General features: G+C 37.7%; 1 protein-coding gene across 2 annotated transcripts; it reads left to right on the plus strand.

The window, feature by feature from the left end:
• The first annotated feature begins 1734 nt into the window (after positions 1-1734).
• Positions 1735-21232, plus strand: TASL (TLR adaptor interacting with endolysosomal SLC15A4). Of its 2 annotated transcripts, none has more exons than XM_045856006.1 (2): positions 1735-1944; positions 17572-21232. In XM_045856006.1, the coding sequence occupies exon 2, from the start codon at positions 17573-17575 to the stop codon at positions 18464-18466; it is 894 nt and encodes a 297-aa protein (XP_045711962.1). In that variant the 5' UTR covers positions 1735-1944; position 17572; the 3' UTR covers positions 18467-21232. The 2 variants fall into 2 exon arrangements, with proteins under 2 accessions (XP_045711962.1, XP_045711963.1); XM_045856007.1 differs by lacking the exon at positions 1735-1944 and adding an exon at positions 17232-17292.
• The last annotated feature ends 662 nt before the right edge of the window (positions 21233-21894 follow it).

Below are 21894 nucleotides of genomic sequence, written 5' to 3' on the forward strand. Positions count from 1 at the left end.
AGCAACACAAGTGCTCATAAATAGATGAGTGGATCAAAAAGCAGCAGTACATATTATTATATAATGGAATATTACTCAGCAATAAAAAAGAACAAAATCTTACCATTTGCAACAACATGGATGGACCTAGAGGGTAATATGCTAAGTGTAATGTCAGACACAAAAGGATAAATATCATATGATTTCACTTATATGTGGAATCTAAAAAACTACATAAATGAACAAACAAAACAGAAACACATTCATATACACAGAGAACAAACTGATGGTTGCCAGATGGCAGGGGAGTTTGCGGGGCTGGGTGGAAAAGGTGAAGGAGTTAAGAAGTACAAATTGGTAGTTACAAAATAGTCATGGGGATGTAAAATACAGCTTAGAGAATATAGTCAATAATATTGTAATAATTATGTATGGTGCCAGAAGGTTACTGGAAATATCAGGGGGTCACTTCTTAAGTTATCTAAATGTCTAATCACTATCCTGTAAACTTGAAACTAGTATATTGAATGTCAACTGTAATTAAAAATAAAAATGGAATAAAATAAGACTTAAAAATAATAATAGTTAATCTTCCTTTTTAAAAAAGATTTTATTTATTTATTTCCAGAGAGAGGGGAAGGGAGGGAGAAAGAGAGGGAAAGAACCATCAATGTGTGGTTGCTTCTCACACACCCTATACTGAGGACCTGGCCTGCAACCCAGGCATGTGCCCTGACTGGGAATTGAACTGGAGACCCTTTGGTTCACAGGCAGGTACTCGATCCACTGAGCCATACCAGTCAGTGCAACATATGACTTATAACACAAGTTTTTAAGTTGAAAAAGTAATACATACACATAGTAGAAATTTCAAAAAGTGTAGAGTATAAAGTAAGATTCATTCTCGAAAGGCAATTGCTTATTTCAAGTTTTTTGTCTGTGTATACCTGTAGAAATATTCTAATTATAAGCAAATATATAGATTTCTTCCATATATATGCTTTTAAAAATACAAATTGGAGCATGTTATATTCTTGCTAAAGAATGTATATTGGAAATCTTTTATCATTTGATGTTAAATTACCTCACTCTAACAATAGGGATATTCTTTCATTTGTTTAGCCAATATCCTATCTGTGAATTTTTTCCAGTTGCTTACTTCCTTAATGCAGCAACAAATATATTTTCATATGTGCACAGGTGCAAACGTATCACATGGATAAATTTATAGAAATGAAATTGTTGGGTTAAGGGGTATGAATATTAAAAAAACTTTGACAGATACTGGGAAATTGCTCTAAAAATGTTTACAATTTCACCAACAGTATATGAGAGTGCCTGTTTCTCCAAAACCTGGCCACAAAACATATTACTGAATTTTTTCACCTTTGCTAATTTGAGAGAGAAAACCATCTTAACTTGCATTTCAAAAAATGTATGAGTACAATTGAGAAATAATACTTCTTAAATATTATATTTAGTGATGAAACCAAGAATTTTCTAAGTCGTATCTGACTTTGGCTTTTTTTTGGGAGAGGGGTCCCAGAGAATTTAGTTATAGGAGTAAATTTATATTGACAGCGTTCTTACATAATGTGTAGTAATAAACTGTTTTAACAAGAGACAGTTTCATAGATAGGTTTCATTTTTTGAAAAAGGGGAAGAAACACCATTCTGTGGCTCGATGTGGGTTTGTCAGTTATTGCCAACCCCCTTTCCGGGACTTCCCACTGTTCTTTAGAACAAATCAGATGAGCAAAAACAACTCTTTTTCCATTGGATCGTTTATAAAGAAAATGGAAATGCAACAAGCAGCTTAGCTTCTTGGTTTTTAGGAGTGAAAGCTATACTCACTCACCAAAGGCTTGCAAACATTTCTGGATAAAGCGCTGGCTGTCTTATTCATCTCTGTATGGTCAATCGTTGTGTTTCTGCAGGACCGAAGGAGCAGATTGGTTAGTGAAGGTAAGAAAAAGGAGGCAACAGGCCCTGCAACTGCTAACTTTTTCTGCCATCTCTCTTCTCACCCTTACTTAGTTCCTTTAACGTCAGAACTCAGATTTAATCTTATGACATGTAAAATGCTTTTTTAAGTTTACCAAATCAGAGGTGAGTGGGAGTTTAAGTGAACATTCAACGGAACTGGTCATTAAGAGAAGTTAAGTCAAACACTTCTTTCTCTTATCTCCTCATGTTCACATTTGGGGCATTTCTAAAATATTTTTTTAACCCTCCAAATTGACTGGTCTGATCAAATATTTGTTGTGAAATTTATTCATTCCTTGTTCACTAATTCCTACACAGGTTTAGCTTCTGTGTTTTTAAAAGAAGGTCCACTGTACTCCCATAAAAAATAAAAAAATAAAGAAGGCTGAAAAACCTAGGCGGAATTTTGCAGGGACAGCACAACACTTGAGTTCAGTTACAGTGATGCAGTTTAAGAGAGAAATACAATCACAGTAAATTCCAATTGGATTTGACTCTCAATTATTCATCCAGCAAGCTTGTAATAAGTGTTTTCCTGCATAGCAGGACATACTCAAAGTGAATGTGATTTCAGTGATGCTTTTCAAATTGCCATCTGGGTGATTAGGGAAAATCTACTTGTTGGTATTAAAGACAGTGCATGCACATGCAGGCTTTTGTTTGAATTATCTTTATACTTGATTTTACACAAGAAGCAATTGTTTGAATTGTCTTTAGAGTTGCACATTCTTTTTGTGTATGCGCATTTATCTGTGCTTGAATATAGACCTGGTTTGGTCTGTATGCTCATATGGATATTTTTAGAATGTTGTTTGCATAGGTCAGTGTAGGAACACTGTGTTTCTAAACTTGTGAAGTTTTTTGGAGTAGAGAATATTTAAAATCTGTGTAAAACATTCATTCACATTATAATGGTAATTTGGGAGATATACAAAGGTAGTGCACTCATTCTAACATCACTTTGATGTGATGTTTTCAATAGTTACTTCAAGTTACTGAAAGATTTTCAATCACATACCTAATGATTATCTTAGATATCTAACGTATTGTCCCTCTAAGCTTTTCACAAACATAATAGAATGTACACTTGCTAACAATAGTTACTATTCCCTCCAATTTTTGTTGTGCAAAGCTTCAAACCTATATAAAAATGGGAAGAATAGTATAATGAGTACCCATATTTCCATCATGTAGGTCAATTAGTTGCAGCTATTTGCTATATTTAAGTTTTTCTTTCTCTTTTTCTGTGTGTGTGTGTGTGTGTGTGTATATATATATATATAAGTACATATACACATACACACATATACATGGTTTCTTTCTGAACTGTTTGAAGGCATATTGTAGGGCGCATGGCACCTCCAAATTCTTGAGCATGTATATCTTATGAAAAAGGGCAGACTTCTACACAATTATAATGCTAAGGAAATTTAACATCAATAGAATCCTGTTCTATAGCATATAATTCATATTCAAATTTCCCCAGTTACCCACATGTTTGTTAGAGAGCTTTTATTTTTTAAAGTCCAGAATTCAGTGAAGTATATTGCACTACATTTGGCTTATATGCCTACAATTAAATGAATGTTAACATTAATCAACATAATTGACAATATAATTCATAGTGATTAATGATTATAACACCAAAGAAATTTAACACCAGTCAATATTATTATGAACATTTTTCTTATATTTATAGTACTCTCATTTTGTGTCAAAATATTTTAAGAGCAATTCAAAAAATGATCTGAAATTTTAATATTTCCATTTGAGATGTAAAGATAGAATATGAAGAAAAATCCAAACTATGAAAAAATACATTTATTAATATCTCTGTACCAAAATTTACATGTTCTGAAGTAAGGAAATTTACATATCCAGATAAAGCCTTTGGAAGTAGTTGTTACCTTTGGTCATAAAGATCTAAGTAGAACCAAACAAAATTATTTACTTATTTGGTGATTATATGGAAAACAGAGGCCTTTCACTTTATGATGTTAGCCATCAAATTTAACTTTGAGAAATTAATTCATTAAGTAAGAATCACTTAACATTTGACAGAAGAATAGACAGTGCCAAATTATGTTTTGTAACAAGAATTAAAATATGGATGAGTGATACTTTAGAGCATCTGTCAACATAATGCTACAAAAGATTAAATAGTAGGGATATAAGACAAGGTATATGATTAAGCAAATGGTTATTTCCAGCTCTAAAGACCATACACTTTCTTTTTTAAAAAATATATTTTATTGATTACAGTTGTCCATTTCCTCCCCTTTATTCTCCTCACCCTGTACTACCCCCCACCATCATTCCTGCCCCTTAGTTCATGTACGTACAAGTTCTTTGGCTTCTCCATTTCCTATGCTATTCTTAACCTCCTCCTGTCTGTATTCTACCTACTATTTCTGCTTCTTATTCCCCGTATCTTTTCCCTCATTCTCCCCCTTCCTGTTGATAACCCTCCCTGTGATAAAGACCATACACTTTCCAAGACTGAGGAAATTGCAAATTTTTTTAATACAGGGAGATCCCTCTTAAGGAAACCTCTTGTTTCGGGTAAAGTTCTTATATCATCCATTAAAAAACAATTAAAACATGTAATACAGACTTGATTACAGTATTATGACTAGATTATGAACAAAATAATATTCAAGTTTTTCAATGATAACCTTTCAGTGATTTATCTGCAAGGCCCCCAAATCAAAAAGCTCTTGAAAAACAGGTTGGAATGATAGACTCTATAATTTAGATTACAAGGGAAGTAGAGAAGTGGAGAGAAGAAATAGAGTACTGTACTTTGTGAAGGTGGAAGTATTAAAAAATAACATCCCCTGTATGTCGTCTACAGATAGCGTTAATAAGACAGTTTGCTTCACCCTCAACTTTGAGGCAAAAAATGAATTTGCTTACCTGATTGCAAAGTTAAAAATAATAATAATGTGTTGGAGAATGTCAGTGGAAGCAGTTAATCTCAAACATTGCTGGTGAGAGAATCAATTGGCCCAGGCTACTTGAAGGACAATTTGCAATAGCTGTGATCTAGTAATTCGGCTTTTCCAAATCAGGCCTAAGGAAACATTCACGGAAGCACATGCAGTGATTACACATAATAAAAAAGCAAGAAAAATCAGAATGTTCACCATGAGAAATGATTTGCTAACATAAGCTGTGCCTATAGGTATATGATTTTGTAACTGTTAAAGGGCAGATCTATATAAGCAGACATGTTGACAGGTGGGAAACAAATTGCACCCCAGCTGGCTAGGCCCAAGATCTTCTATGGAACAGCAGATGCTGTCTTCCTGTCTTTAGTTCCATAAAGCTACATCCCATGATGGGGGAGGCAGCCCCATCCCACTGCCTCCATTTTTGTGTGGCTGTGGTCTTCCTTGCACCCTTTCTCCACCTAGCCTCATGGATGTCTTAGTTCGCCTGCATGCAAATTGTTCTTCCAGAGACTGGATCTGTTCTGCTGCCTTATCTCCTCCAACTCCCCCACTGGTTCCAATCCCCAATCTTCCTGCTTGCCTTTTGCTATTGCCAGTTACCGCTTTATTCAAAGGACTGTCCCAGTGATTTATTTCACTGTTTAAGGTAGCAGCTGAATTTTGCTCAAGTTCCACATAATCCTGATAAATACAGGCATGGGCAAAAGTAGGTTTACAGTTGTTCAAATGGAAAAGGACATGCAGGTTATGATTATCATGCAGCTTTATTAACTCAAAAGAACATCACAATGGCACAGTGCACTTAAGTACAGTCTCATAGAGTTCGAATTGCCAGCCTGCATTATTTACACATTCCTGCAGTCTACTTGCTTTACTCAAGCACACTTGGGCACAGAGTTCTTTACTGCCATCAATTTCTTGACATGGTTCTCTTAGGCAGTGGATCCTATCACCCAGCATGTGTGGTGTTTAGGAAAAGACTTCATCTTTGACAACACACTGAAAGAAGAAGTCCATGGGGTGAGGTCTGGTGACGGTGGTAGCCGTTCCACTAGCCCTTGTTGACCTATCCACCTGTTGTTGGGTCATTGTTCATCAAGAAACACTATTAATGGTACAATGTGGAGGAATTCTGTCTTGTTGAAAAAACAAGTCATTGTTATCATGCCATCTCTGTAACTGTAGTAAAATGGTGTCCCTTGGCATGGTGACATACAGGTCATGTGTAACAGCTGTATGGGAAAAAATAGGTCCAAGTAGCCCTTTACACAAAAGACAGGCCTGAACTGTTATCTGCAGCTGATTCACTGTCTTTCTATCATTATATGGGGATTTTTTTTTCTTGAATGGCAGACACAGTTTGTGCCTATTTACAGCACCTGAAAGTTTAAAATGAGCTTTGTCAAACCATGTAATTTTATCAATGATGACATTGCCTTGTCTGTCTTTATTGAGAAGCCCTTCACAGAATTGTAAGCAGCGATCTGGATCATCCTCTAATAACCCGTGATACAATCACAGCAGATACATTTTCAAATCTAAACATTGCATTAGATGACTCAAAGATCTACAGGAAGTGCTTAGCTCAATAGTAGCTCTTTGTTTTGATTTTTCTGTGGCTCTTTGTAAATGCCTGACTCACTAACATTTCATTGTCCTGGGTGGTAATACTGACAGGTTGACCACTTTTTGGAGCATTATAGATGGACCCAGTTTCATCAAATTTCTTGCACATTATGTAAATTGCTTGTCTACTTAGTAAAGGTGTATCAGATTCTTCAGCCCATTTCTGTCAAAACTTTTTAGCATTCTCTGTCTTCCAGAATTATTTAAGAATCCACTTTCATTGGTTGTTGGTTAAATTACCAACCATCACTACTGAAAAGATAAATCATAAGTAAAAATAGGAAATAATAACAATAATAAGAAGACAAATACAAATAAATAATACAATAATTAATAAATAAATAACAGTACAAGAGTAACCGTTTCTCCTACTCACAACTGTAGACCTATTTTGCCCACCCCTGTATATTGGGGTCAGGGGGAGAAAAATCTAGAATTGCTTTCTATTTGATGAACTTGGGTTCTACGTGGATGGCTAGGGGCTCTGAAATGTTGATATATGAGATGAGAGTTGAAGGGTATGAGTGGTGGGATGGGGGGGGTGGATAGGGAACCAGGGCTCTAAGGACAGAAGAATAAATACATAAATACCTGCAATGGACATGGGGTTTGGGAGAAAGTGGGAGAAGTTCAGTGTGGCTGAGGTCCTGTGTCCTGTGGGGCATAGGCAGAGATGAGACTGGGAAGGCAGATAAGGATCATATATCATGAGGGCCTAACGTGTATGGACTTTATCCTGGAGGTGATTGGGAGCTGTTAATATTTAAACAGGGCATCTGTAATATTAAATTACTCTGGTTGTAAAATTAAGGGTGAGATGATGCCAGGCTATAGCAGTGGAAATGGTTAAGGAAAGTATTCATAAGCTTAGATTAAAAGACGAAAGGATAAATTATTTGTATATGCCAAAGACATAAATATTGCTACACGGTTGGGACATATATGTAGCCCTCTGGGCCACCCTCTGGGGTGGGCACTGGCTGTCTTCCTGGCGCTTTTCTTTCTGAACTTCATTGTGTCTTCCTTCTTTTATTCGGCAGTACTCTCGTTCATAAATGGAGTCAGGGCTGATACTCTTTTCTTGGAAGGATTAATTGCTTGTCATGACTGTGAAATGAACTGCTCTCAACTATGCAGTAGTGTGATGTGCTTTAAGATCAGACCATATGCTTTGGAGTTTGTAAACTTGCACTTGAATCTTAGTGCTACTGCTGAGTTGCTTTGTGACCTTGGGAAGGTCGTTTGTCATATCCAAATCTCAATTTTCTCATTTGGAAAACCCGGATTATGATATACAGGGTGGGGTGAAAATAGGTTTACAGTTGTGAAAATGTGAAACACAGAGTTTATTCTTGTGTTATTATTGATTAATTATTGTATTATTTTCCATATGAACAATTGTAAATGTACTTTGGCCCCGCCCTGTATACCTAAAATGAAGTATTGTTGGAAGATTGGGATTATTGTATAGAAAGCACCTGACACAACTGGTGTTATTATTATGCCCTATCCAACTTATTGCACCTGCTTTCTTAAAAAAGATTTTTATTTATTTATTTTTAGAGAGAGGGGAAGGGAGGGAGAAAAAGAGGGAGAGAAACATTGATGTATCCATTGGTTGCCTCTTGCATGCCCCCAACCAGGGACCTGGCCTGCAGCCCAGGCTTGTGCCCTGACTGGGAATTGCAGGCTGGTGCTCAATCCACTGAACCACAGCAGCCAGGGCTGCATCTGCTTTTTTACTTAGGTTAAACGTAGGGAAGCCATGGCCTATGGGCCAAACTGGCCATCTGCCTGTTTTTATGAATTAATTTTTATTGAAACACAGCCACATCCATTCGTTTACTGATTATCTCTGGTGGCTTTCCTGTTATGGTGGCAGAGTAGATGTAACAGACACCTAAAATAGTAAATACTTGGCCTTTTATAAAAATCATTTGTTGATCCCCAACTTAGGTTTTTCCAAATGTTCTCACTTTAGGTTTTTTAAGTTCTTCCCACTTTAGGTTTTCTCTTTGAATCCATGCTTGTGTTGTTTGGGTGTAAATTAAAAGTGTGTTTATGCACAGAAGCTATAATAACAACAGTTTTCCAAGAAACTATATAAATGCTAGTGTAGAAGGATGAATTTATATTGCAATTTCTCCTGAAATCCAAATAAATGATTTAACAAAGTGCTGTACTTCAGCACATATTTCTAAGTTGTGAATTTGCACATAAGGTTAATTTTGGTATTCCCCTGTCTAGTAATGATTAATGCAGGCTAAATTTGCTTAGAACATCTCATCTGCAAATGTCCTTGGGTGTCTTTCCCATCACACTTAACCAGTCACTAAGAATTATAAATATATTTAGATATTTTATATATATTGTGAATACACATACACAGCTTTTCTCTGATGAGAAACAAAAATTCAAGGTATACAATATCTTTGAACAATTGAAGTAAGACATTGGATCCAGTTTTAGTGTCTCACATGAAATGAAATTTAATAAATGTTAACAATTGTTTGAAGTATACACTTTATAGTATCTTTAAAGAGACTGAGTGACATCATAAGACTTACATGGATAATCACTGAAATGTATTAAGAAAATATGCCAACAGTTAATCAAAATAAACCAAAATAACTTTCTCTATTTTTTTAAAGTATTGCTATTTATTTATTTTTAGAGAGAGGGGAAGGGATGGAGAAAAAGAGGGAGAGAAACATCAATATAGGGTTGCACATCCCCTACTGGAGACCTGGCCCACAACCCAGGCATGAGTTCTGACTGGGAATCAAACTGGCGACCTTTTGATTCGTAGGCCGGTGCTCAATCCAAATGAGCCACACCAGCCTGGGCTATTTCTCTATTTTTAAATTTTACAATGTCATGCTTTACAATACTGTTTTCATTGTAAAGGTACATTAAAGAGTTTTAATGATGATTAAATTAGTAAACATACATATAATTTTTGTTTATAAGTTTCACCCAGTATTTATTACTCTGCTCCTACCTTTAGACTAAAAGTCTTTGAAAAGCTGCTTTAGCTTGCTCTCTGCTGCCCTCTGCTGCTAACTTTTCAGAAATGAATTTCTGAGTAATGCTCACCTAACCCTTTCTCTTCTCTTAATAGTCATAAAGCCCTGCAATATGAAAGTTTGAGGGGGCTCTATAGATTATTTAATACCACAAATGAGATGTTGAGTCTCTGTGAGGTTAAGCGACAAGTGAGTGTGGGCTCTGTTTTCTGACCGTCAGTGTTTGAATGTCTGGTAACTTTGGACACATTATTTAAGTTTGACAACTATAAAATGGACAGAATAGTACCTACATCTTAGAGTCTTTCTGGGGATCCATTGACTTAGTACATAAAAAGCACTTAGGATAGTATCTGGGTTGTAGCTAATGTTAGCCACTTTATCAACTTGCCTTTCAACTAGACTAAAACCACAGCTAGTAACAAGGTCAGAACTAGAATTCTGGCCCGTTGACTACCAGTTCAATAATTTTCTTGCCCTAGTAAGCCTGAATACATAAGTACATTTTACCTGTGAATGTGAATTTTTTAAATGTGACCTGTTTAATACATTTGACGCTCTTATAATCTTCACAAAGTTATGTCATACCGCAGCTCTTGCTTCCACTCATTCCTCCTCGTACGGTTCAAGGTAGGCTCCCCACAGAAATGATGAAAAACACTCACAAGCTCCTCAAGCCTCCCATATAAATCCCTAGTGCCCGTACTTAGAAGATGATTTTACCGTTGACTTTAAATAACCTCTCTAATGAGCTCCCTGCCTGAATGTCCAACGTACAACTAGACACACTCAGAGAGTGTACCTCTTGTCACACTCAAGAGAAACTAAATTAAACCCAACAGCTCCCTTTCCAGTTCCTCCTGATCTCCCCATTTTGGTCAATGCTAGTACCATTTCCCACCATGCCCAGACTCAGAGTTACTTTTGGCTGACTCCCTTCTCTCATTCATATTCAGGTCCAAGAGTCTTGGCCTCTCAAGTTCATTCCTTCTCTTCCTTTTCTGCTACCTCCCTCCCGGTTCCTGTCCCAATCATCCTAGGATGCTGCTGGATTCATCCTCACCTAACTTGAGTCCTTAACCCCAATCTCACTTTGCTGAAATTTGTTTTGCACTTAACTGATCGATTACATCAAGCCTTGCATCAGCTTAGTCATCTGCCAGAGCTTTGTATTGTCTTCAGGGTAAATAGAATGGCTTCAGCCTCGCATGACCCTATTTACCTCTCTGACCTTATCTCTCACTCTGCCCTCACGGGAATCTTGTCCTTTAGCCATCAGTTTGTCTCTCCTTACACATTAGGACAAACTTTCTATCTTCCCATCATTGGACCTACATTGAGCCCCACATAACAGAATGGCAGGGTTCTTGTTCTACCAGAATAAAAGTACCAAGACAGTTCTCAGTTAATGACAAATAGGGCAAGGCATCCATTAGTCAAACCAAAATTCTAGACCTTCTTCCTTCATTATTGTGAAGGAGTGGAGATTATTTCGAGTACTCATAAACATCATTCGTGTAAAATAAAACAAGAATCCATTAGGGTTGATTATATACTATGAAAAGAAATAGGATAAGTTGTGGTAGATTTGGGATATATCTGAAGGGGAACCCAAGGGTAATAAAGAGTGATTATGCAAATTGTAACACTTCAGTGAAGTCTCTTAGGAGACCATGATGGAGAATATCACTTGCATCCCACTCAGACTGGCATCTATTACTGATCCACAGGAGAATGATGACACAGGCCTCCTTACTTTTGTTGACCTTCTCTCCTCTGTCTCCAATGCTTCCTCCTTTCTCACTGCCCATTCCAATTTGCCTTGTTCTTTAGGGCCAAATAAAAATTCACTGTTTCCACAGTGATCTCTCCTTCTCTTCTTTGCCCTGAGAAAAATGCAATATCTTTAACCACAAACTCAGCTGTGTAGGAAATGTCACTTTCCTCCCCCACCTTAGTTACTTGAAAAATATTTAATCCTTATTTTAATGAAAACATTAATGAAAGTTATATATGCACACAATTTGGGTCCAATAATTCAAAGATGTTTGCTAGGAAGCAAGTCTCCACCCCTTTTCCAAAAGCAACGACGTTAATCTCCTTTGACTGACTATTTGATATTTAGTACCATTTCTTTTTTTGTTGTTTCACAATTGATATCTCTATATTTTTATTTATTTATTTATTTTTAGAGAGGGAAGGGAGGGAGAGAGAGAGAGAGAGAGAGAGAAACATCAATGTGCGGTTGCTGGGCGTTATGGCCTGCAACCCAGGCATGTGCCCTGGCTGGGAATCGAACCCGGGACACTTTGGTTCCCAGCCTGCGCTCCAGCCACTGAGCTACGCCAGCCAGGGCCCATTTCTTTAAATAGCATGTGTGTGTTTCAACTTTTGGATTTTTTAGTTTTGGATATTATTTGTTGACTTGTCACCATGAAAATAAGATTTAGTTTCCTTTCTTCCCTGGCTTTCACTGAGTACGTACATCCTCTCATTGTGTGGACTGGCTATCCAGTCTGGACACATAGGCAAATACCCAAGACAATTTTTATTGATATTACATTGATGTAAATGATAACACATTATCATTTTTTCTGACTTTCTTGTTACCCTGTGGTTATACTTTAAATTTGGTTACATCCATTTTCAGTGGTTTATATATTGTTATGACTATGCAAAAGCCATTTACAACTTGGCCATGTAGTGAACCTCAGTTTTTTGCTGCACAACTTTTTTTCTTAAATTATGGGTTGGAAGTTATAATTGCCTAGCTCTGTGGTGTGCAATATTGTAGCCAAATGTGGCAATTTAAATTAAATTAAGATTTCAGTCACACTAACCATGTTTCAAGTACCTACTAGCCACATGTGGCTTTTGGCTATGGCACTGGACAGCACAAGTAGTGAACATTTCATCATCACAGAAAATGGTATGGACAGCACTTTCATCACCTCAGAGACAACCTGCAGAACCACACAATTAAAACCAAATTTGTTTGAACCATTCACACAGGCATTCTAGAGTTCTCCCAATAAAAGCACCCCCCCCAAAAAAAAAACAGAAGAAAAGAAAAGAAAGGAAGTTCTATAAAGAGACTATTTCAAAATAGCTAAACAAAATGTTTTAGCTAAGGGTCCCATTTCGTTACCACACATCTAAAAGTTTATGCTTGTGGTTCCCCATAATTTTAAAAAGATTTTATTTCTTTATTTTTTTTAGAGAAAGGGGAAGGGAGAGAGAGAAGCATCAATGTGTGGTTGCCTCTTGCACGCTCCCTACTGGGCATCTTGCCTGCAACCCAAGCATGTGCCCTGACTGGGAATCGAACCGGCAACTCTTTGGCTTGCAGCCGGCACTCAATCCACTGAGCCACACCAACCAGGGCAGATCCCCATCTTTTGATACGCCTTGAAAGGAGCACAGAAATGAATGAATTAATCAGATGTTACTCTAAAGTTATTGCAATGACAGTGATCATCCAGTGAACTGTAAATTGCAATTATCATTACCTGCCTTCAGTATTTTACAATCCTTTATGTTATCACCTTTACTATCTTCTAAGTCCATGCTGTTCAGTGTAGTGCTGTGTGGTGTTTTTAATTAATTTAAATTAAATACGCCTTGGCTGATGGGGCTCAGTGGATTGAGTGCCGGCCCGAGAGCCAAAGGGTTGCCAGTTCGATTCTCAGTCAGAGCTGGTTTGCGGGCCAGGTGCCTAATAGGGAGCATGAGAGAGGCAACCACACACTGATGTTTCTCCCCCTCTCTTTCTCCCTTCCTTCCCCTCTCTCTAAAAATAAGTAAATAAAATCTTTAAAAAATAAATTAAGTTAAATTAAAATTTAGTTTTATTAGCCATATTTCAAGTGCTCAGTAGCCACATGTGGCTATTGGTTAAATTTGGGACAGCACAGATATAGATCATTCCATCATTTCAGAAAGTTCTGTTGGACAGTGCTGGTTTAGATTTTTCATTTGCTTAGCTTTTCATAATTCACCACTAAAGTCTATAGGCAATTGTATAAATCTTACTTTGTGATGGACAGACTTACTAAGTTGTATTCCATTTCATCTTTATCTTCAGAAAGCTTCAGGTCTGTAACAACCAGTTAGGTTGCCTTTTGAGCTTATTACATAGTTTTCATCCTGGAATGTCCTTTTACTTTCAATATGGCTCAGACTCTCTCTGACACTTCTTGGACCTAGGACAAAGAAAGGGGAGCCTCACTCTGCAGCCCTTCCATCTTCTCTTCCTAGTGTCGGCCACACCTCATGTTCAGCCCACATATCCAGTTTCAGTCCACAGCTCCAACAAAAGGGCGGGAGGAAGAGAGGGAGAGAAACGTGTGAGAGAAATATAGATTGGTTGCCTCTCACACGCCCCCAGCTGGGGACCTGGGCCACAACCCAGGCATGTGCCCTGACTGGAAATCAAACTGGTGACCTTTCAGTCCACAGACCAGCACTCAATCCACTGAACCACACCAGCCAGGACATAAATAAAATCTTTTTAAAAAAGAATTTTTAGACATTGTTATATGATCATTTTGTTTCTCATGTTGTTGAGAAGTCCGAAGATTCTAGTTCTTGGACTTTTTTTTGTCCTTTTCCTCTCTGGAAACTTCCAGTATTTTTTTCTTTGTCTCAAGTGTTCTACCATTTCACAATAATGAAACAAGGTATGATCTATTTTTACCCGGTATTTTGGGAACTCATGTCCTTCAGTTCTAGGAATTATTGTTGAAATCTTTGGATTTCCCCTCTGTTGACTTGGTCCTCTTTCTGAACCTTCTGGTATTCAGATAATGGATCTTCTGGACTGGTTTTCTAATTTTATCTTTTCTCTACTATTTTCCACCTTATATTTTTGTTCTAGTTTCAAAATGGGAGCATCTAAATGTATGTTTATTTAATCTATCTATTATTGGTTTAGTAATTATACCCTCAACTGGTATCTCATAACTCATGGGTTTTGTAACATTCTTCCTTCTCAGGTCTCCTAAATTATTAGCCCTCAGCCTCCTACTCTCCAGTTTCTAAAATATGTGCTTTTGTCTCTTCTTCTGTTTCCCATTTGCATGTGTGTGTACTATATCTTAAAAAACCACTTACTGTTGTTTAAGTGAACTTTAGGGGGTGGGAAATACATGCATATGCTTAACCAGCTATTTTTTTTCTTGAAATCTTTGCTTTTCTCTGCCTCAATTTGATCTCACTTTTGAGCTCAGCTCACATTCTCCTGAGTAATCACTGTCAGTCAGGATTTTCTCGGTCACTTCAGGGCTCTGTCCTCTCTGGATTTACTAAGTTCCAGCTTGCTTCCATAGAGCCACAGGGTCAGTTGGGGATGTGCGAGTGGAGGCATTTTTGGTTGTTATCATTCACTCACACTGGCATCAATGGTAATTTCTTATCCTTCCTCTGGCCCCTGGCGAATGGTCTGGAGAGATCATGTTTGTAATCATCTCATTCCAGATCTAGGTCTTCTCCAGGATTGCAGACTCTGGTCAGCGTGCTGGTGTTGAGCACATTTGATGAGCCAGCCTCTGATCTGTGCTCCCAGGTAATCTATGTGGCTGGTTCTCCTCCTGTTCCTGCTCCGTGCTGAGCAGGAGAGAATTTTGTGAGACTTCCTGCTTCCTCAGATTATACCTGGCACATAGGGCACACACCTGTTCTATTTTGGGCTCCCAAACCTATCTGAAGCCATACTGTTTGACTCCATGGGGGATTCTATCCACTGAGTATATTGCTAATGCATACATAAATATTATGCTCTAAGTTTTGTATGTCTCTTCATTCTGAAGCTTTAAAGCTCAGGTAATGTATCTCAGAAGCCATTTCTCTAAAACTATGGTTTCTGCTGAGAGTTTCTGAAGCCAGTTTAGCAACCCAAAAGCAGAGAGTTGCGCTTCTGCTTTAGTGTTCTACAATAATGTACTGAGGACTTGAAGGGGGAAGGTCTTGGCTGCAGCCTGGGAGGGATGGAGTGGTAGGGTCAGGACAGAACTGCCTCCCTATGAAGCCTTTATGCTAAACTTTGTTGCTCTGTTAATTCTCTTCTCATGTATATAAAGATTTGCCTTTCTATCTGGGGGTTCAGTTTGAGGGCAGAATGTACTTAGAGAGTTTTTTCAGGAAAGAAAAGCCATTTTCATCATCTTTATAAGTGTGTCCAGCATACAAGAATTACCCCATGGATTTGTTGAAGAGTTTTAATTTTGTATCTTTATGGCACATCACTATGCCTAGAATTGATAAATTTGTTGAATATATCTTGGAAAAGTTCCCAAAAGAGAAAACCAACATTGAAAATATTATGTTTATACAACTAAAACAATTATATTAATTATATTTATAAAATCTACTTTATACAATTAACAAATTTACTTGGGAAATAACTGCATGGATATGGAATAGGTGCTAAGATTAAAAAAGGAACCTTATGTATAGTTAAAATAATTCTTTTTTAATTTTAATTTTTTATTATAATGTTTGAATCTATTTTCCCAACAATAAAATAATCTTTTTTAAATTTGACTTTTCAATTCACGTTCATGTTCACAGGTCTCTTTCAGAAACCCAGCTTTGAAGGACAAAGAGGACTAGTTTTCCTTGTCGTCTGTTGCCCAGCGCCAAGACTGTCTGTGTGTTCCTTTTTTAGAAAACACAGCTGCTGGTTTCTAGCCTATTCTAGTCACTCCAGACTCAGGTGACAACTGCTGAGGGTGGAGAGGAGACGCAGGTGTAGCGAAAGCCCATGGTCAGAAAAGCTCTTCGGTAACTAGAGTAGAGGTAAACACATCAGTTGGGTGCAGAGACATTTCCAGGACTTATTGTGAGAAGTGGGTGGGCAGAACAAGAAATTCGTCCTGGGCTGCAAAAGTATGTGTGGCTTTGTGGTCCCTCATAATGGGTTGATAGTGAATTAATTTCATACCATGCCATTGTTGTCAGTTATTTAATTCAAATTAACAAAAAATATCTTTTTAGTCCCTCCTAAATGCAAACAACAGTGTTAGTTCTGAGGGATAAAATACAAAGATGGGTAAAATGCTGCTCTATTTTCAGGAGAATTTGCCTCACTGTTTTTCTCATAACCCACTAGCTATGTTGCTTCCCCAGTTTGCAGTTTCTCAATCTCCATTTCCTCTGGGCAGCATGCAAATGCCTTTGCTTCACTCCTAAGGCCCTTTACGACCCAGTTCCAAACTATTTTCCCAGCCCCTTCTGCTTATGCTTAGCATCTTGGTAGATGGTGAATGTACCACACCATCATATTCTCTTATAATTCTGTGCCTATGGCTGAGACTGTTATTTAGTCTTCACAATTTAGCTGAATGTCATCTTCTCTGTGACATACCCTATAACTCCTCCCCCTTATCCCCAGGTGGTATTAGGGGATCCTCTTCTGTACTTCCTTTGTAACTATCACTATTTGAACCTGCAGTGATGTAATATTGGAATTGTTTTTTATCTAGTTTATTTTCTCCCATAGTGGGAATTTCCTGAAGGATGGATCTATGTCCTATTTATCTTTTTTTAAAGGAACATTTTATTTTATTTATTTATTCTTTGAACCCTTACCTGAGGACATTTTATTTATTTATTTGCTTTTTAGAGAGAAAGAAAGGGAGAAAGAAAAAGCTCAATGTAAGAGAGAAACATTGATTGGTTGCCTCCCATACACAACCCTACTAGAGATCAAGTCCACAACCTAGGTATGTGCTCTGACTGGGGATCCAACCTGAAACCTTTTGGTGTACGGGATGATGCTCCACCTAACTGTGCCTCACCAGCCAGGGCTGTGCCTTATTCATCTTTATATCTACAGCACATGCAATACTTCTGGTACACAGCAGGCTCAGAATTAGTAATGGCTTGCTGAATGAATGAAATGACATCATTTATTTCCTTTACTTTTTTTGATACATCAACTGCCAATTTAAAAAATCCCAGTCTTCATTTTCCCCATTGTTACTCACCAATTCTCTTTCCAGAATGCTGTCAGAAGGGTACCTCAGTGGACTTGCCTACCAGAATGACATCCCCTGGAGCTATGCATCTTACAGTGAGAAGGTGGCTGAGGAAAAGGAAGAAGAGACAAATTCTGCTGCTCTTTCCTATTCCTCTGTGGATGAAACACAGGTCAGAAGTCTCTACCTGAGCTGCAAATCCTCTGGCAAGTTCATTTCTTCACTGCACTCAAGAGAGAGTCAACACCGTAGAAACCAGAGAACGACAGTGCTACAGACAAAGTCCAATCCTGTGTTTGAAAGCCCAAACTTGGCTGCAGTTGAAATTTGTAGAGATCCCAGCAGAGAGACCTACTTGGTTCCCCCTTCCTGCAAAAGTATTTGCAAGAATTACAATGACTTACATATTGCAGGAGGCCAGGTGATGGCCATTAATTCAGAGACAACAGATTTTCCCTCCGAGACAAGTTTTGAATATGGCCCTTTGCTGAAATCATCTGAGATTCCTTTGCCAATGGAGGATTCCATATCAACGCAGCCCAGTGATTTTCCCCAAAAACCTATTCAGCGATATTCATCCTACTGGAGAATAACCAGTATCAAGGAAAAAAGCAGCCTGCAAATACAGAAGCCTATTTCTAATGCTGTGCTGAATGAATACCTGGAACAGAAGGTGGTGGAGTTATATAAGCAGTATATTATGGACACTGTATTTCATGACAATTCCCCTACTCAGATTCTGGCATCTGAACTCATCATGACAAGTGTGGACCAAATTAGTCTCCAAGTGTCTAGAGAGAAGAACCTGGAGGCCTCAAAAGCCAAGGATATAGTCATTAACCGCCTATTACAGTTGGCATCCACTGAAATCAGCACTCCTAGTCTCCATATTTCACAGTATAGCAATGTGAATCCATAGAGAGGATGCTTCCATTCCTCTTTCTCAACTACTCACAGCTAAAAGAACACTTCATTCATTTATTCTGAGAATGTGGAGGAGGAGTTTGGGAAGGAGTCAAGAGCTAGAGAAGTCAATGTTGGCTGGAGGTCAGGTGTGAATTAAGAGGAAATCTCATATTACACATGATGAAAGAATGTGGAAAGAGGTGCTATAAAGAATGATTTCAAAGCAAGGGTTGTACAGCAACAAAGCAAAAAACAAAAATGATCCAAAAAAAGGAAAGGTAGGATTCATTTCAAGGAGTATAGAAGTTGAAAAAGAAGACAAACCAAAGAAGAAGAGCACACATCCTGGCAAAAGTAAAAAGCCAAAGGTTTCAGGGCAATGCGTTAAGGATATGCTTGTTACTCAAATAAATTCCTCCAAATTGATTTTTTCATGAGGGAAATGAACTGTGGAAGGCTGGTATGTTTGAATAGAGACAAAGCTTCAAAAAGTTTCAAAATATATTTAACTTTCCTTTCTATTCTGTATCACTAGATCACTTAAAATATATTCTTTATAAACATGAAAACAGTAGCAAATTGCAATTGTATTTTTAGTTTTGAATCATTACTTAGCTATGGCTATAGCCACAAAGCACCCACTCAAATCTCCTAATTCTGTTTTCTAGTGGAGATGAAGTTTCTAAGTGGAAAATACCACACAGTGAATGTTAAACTATTTTGATTTTGCTACGTATGATTTTCTTGGCGATACAGATTTATGAATCTTCTTTTCCCCATATTTTTCTCTTCCTTTTCTCTATGCTTTCTTTACCCTTCTGGAGTGAGGAAGGGGTCTTCTGTATCCTGAAAACAAGGTTACAAGGTCTAGGATCCTTTGATGCCAAATTCCGTAAATTCATGCACCAAAATGGTGGTTTTATGAGGGTCACGCTACTCTATCCCCTTCCTCTAGTGCAGAGATTGGCAAACTATGGCTATTGGTCAAATCTAGCCTGCCACCTTTTTTTCGGAGATAGAATTGGCATATAACATATTAGTTTCAGGTGTACAACATGATTTGCTGTTTGTATATTTGACAAAATGGTCACCACAGTAAATCTAGTTACATCTCTTTTGAAATCCCATGAACTAAGAATTTTAAAACATTTAAAAATGGAAAAACCAATCAAAATAAGACTATTATGTGACATGAGAAAATGATGATATTCACATTCAGTGTCCTTAAAATAAGACTGTATTAGAACACAGCCACACCCATTCATTTATGTATTTTCTATGACTGCTTTCACACTAGAATGGTAGAATTGAGTAAACTTGACAGAACAGATGGCCCACCAAACCCTAGCGTGCTATCTGCCCTTTTAGAGAAGTTCCCCAAAGCTGCATCACAGCAGTGCCTTGCTCATATAATGGCTGCTTAACTTAATTTGGCTTTACTGGAGAAGCTGACTGAAATGGAGACTGGTGAGCAAGTTTATTGGGGACTGTTGTGAACAACCTCTGTGGTGGAGTGAGGAAAGAAGAAGAGGTTTCCACCTTCAGAGAGCTCCGAAGTTGGGGTGGTCCTTCAAAATAGATCCAAATGAAAATTGGAGGGTTGGCTTTGGTTCTCCAGCTTAGGTAGGAGGCATCACCTTAGCTGAGGCAGTTCAGTGGGGGGCAAAATTCCCACAGTGGAAGTCAAGGGTGAGCCTTCTACAGCCAAGCTCTGAAAGCTGCTGGTGGAATAAGTTTGTCATCCAGAAGGAGGGACCTGTGGAGCCAAACAGCATCCTCTACCTGTCTCAGCATATGTATCTGTAAAGTGAATGATTTTTCTTTACAATATATAATATTATATAAAGAAACCTGATTACATAATAATTCAGAAATGTTATTCACAATTTTAAATATATCATAATAATAGCTGCTGTGTTTTAATTACTTTCTATGTGTCTGGCACCATTTTTAGCATTTTGTATGGATTATCTTGTATAATTCTCAAAATAACCTTATGAGAGAGAGTGCCTTTTTTTTAAACAGAGGAGTCAGCTGGGTTCAGAGAAGTTAAGTAATTTGTACAAAGATACACATTGGGTGGTGCAACTGGTAGAACTGGATTTGAAAATCCTGGTTCTTAACTACCACCACTTACTCTTGTGTTGACCACTGTGTTTATCTCATTAAAGACCAAATTCTTTGTGTTTTTTACTCTTAGGGAAAAGAACTCAATCTCATGTTACTTCATTTTTTCTTTATAGTATTTTGCTTGATGATATTTATTTGCATATCTTCTCCCCTCCAGAAGATAAGCTTTGATTTATTTTTTTCCATGTCTGAAACAGCACTTGCACATAGTAGGCACCCAATCAATATGTGTCAACTGGATGAGTGGGTTTTGGTTATGTTGGGTACTGTATCTGGTGGTTGAAGTGCAAGACTAAATTATGAAAACCTGATAATTGTGACTAGAAAAGAACACTATCGGGAGTTGCCCCTCCAGGAGAAAACTGACTGAATAAATGAGCTTAATTTCTTATAGCAAGTTAGTAAATAGTATACTAAAATGCATTATAATAAAATATTATTGTGGATATTTTCCCTTTTGCTTACTTACTGAAAAATAATTTGTTACAAAGTCCAGACATACCTTGGAGATATTGTAGGTTCAGTCTCAGACTACCACAATAAAGTGAGTATCAAAATAAACTGAGTCATAATCTTTTTGCTGGTGGAGGGTCTTGCCTTCAATTTGTGAAGAATGTAACATCTGTGAAGCACAATAAAGAGAAATGCAATAAGATGAGGTATGCCTGTAGACTGTTTCATTTTTTTCAATGAGCATTTATTTGATGTTGGGTTTTTTTGGGGGGTGGAACATTGGAACACTGTGTATTAAACTTATGTAGGGAAGACACACCTGTGTGTGTACACACAGAGAGAAGTAGGCTCTGTTCTTTGCAAGCTTACTGTGTTGTTGGTGAGACCTACCAAATAACTAGAGAACAAGTACCAAAGCCACTTATCAATCAAGAACTTGACAAAGTGGTACAAACAGGTATACAATGATCAGTGATGGCAACTCAAGTGTGGTAAGTGCTGAAAAGGAGACATGTTAGAAAGCACTGGACAGAGAAAGATCCCAGCACAGGCAAAGATTGCAAGGAGAAATGATGGGTCTAATTACTCTCAAAGAACAAGATTGGATCTAGGCAGATGGATGGGAGACATGTTCCAGGCCAAAGCATGAGAGGGTTTGGTGTGACAGGTGGATGATTATAACTAGAGCTGAATGAATACACGACTGGTCAGTATATTAATTTGCTATTGCTATTATAACAAGTTAGCACAAAATTAATGGCTTAAAACAACACAAACATTATCGTATAGTTGTGGTGGTCAGAAGTCCAAAATCATTCTCACTGTGCTAAAATCAAGGTGTTGGCAGGGCTGCATTCG

This window comes from Phyllostomus hastatus, unplaced genomic scaffold (assembly GCF_019186645.2).
Source record: "Phyllostomus hastatus isolate PE091 unplaced genomic scaffold, TTU_PhHast_1.1 phas_scaffold_12, whole genome shotgun sequence".
In the NCBI taxonomy this organism is placed as follows: Eukaryota; Metazoa; Chordata; class Mammalia; order Chiroptera; family Phyllostomidae; genus Phyllostomus; species Phyllostomus hastatus.

What these genes read in the sequence shown, in the direction of transcription:
- TASL (XM_045856006.1), top strand. Translation starts at nt 17,573, where the DNA reads ATGCTGTCAGAAGGGTACCTCAGTGGACTTGCCTACCAGAATGACATC.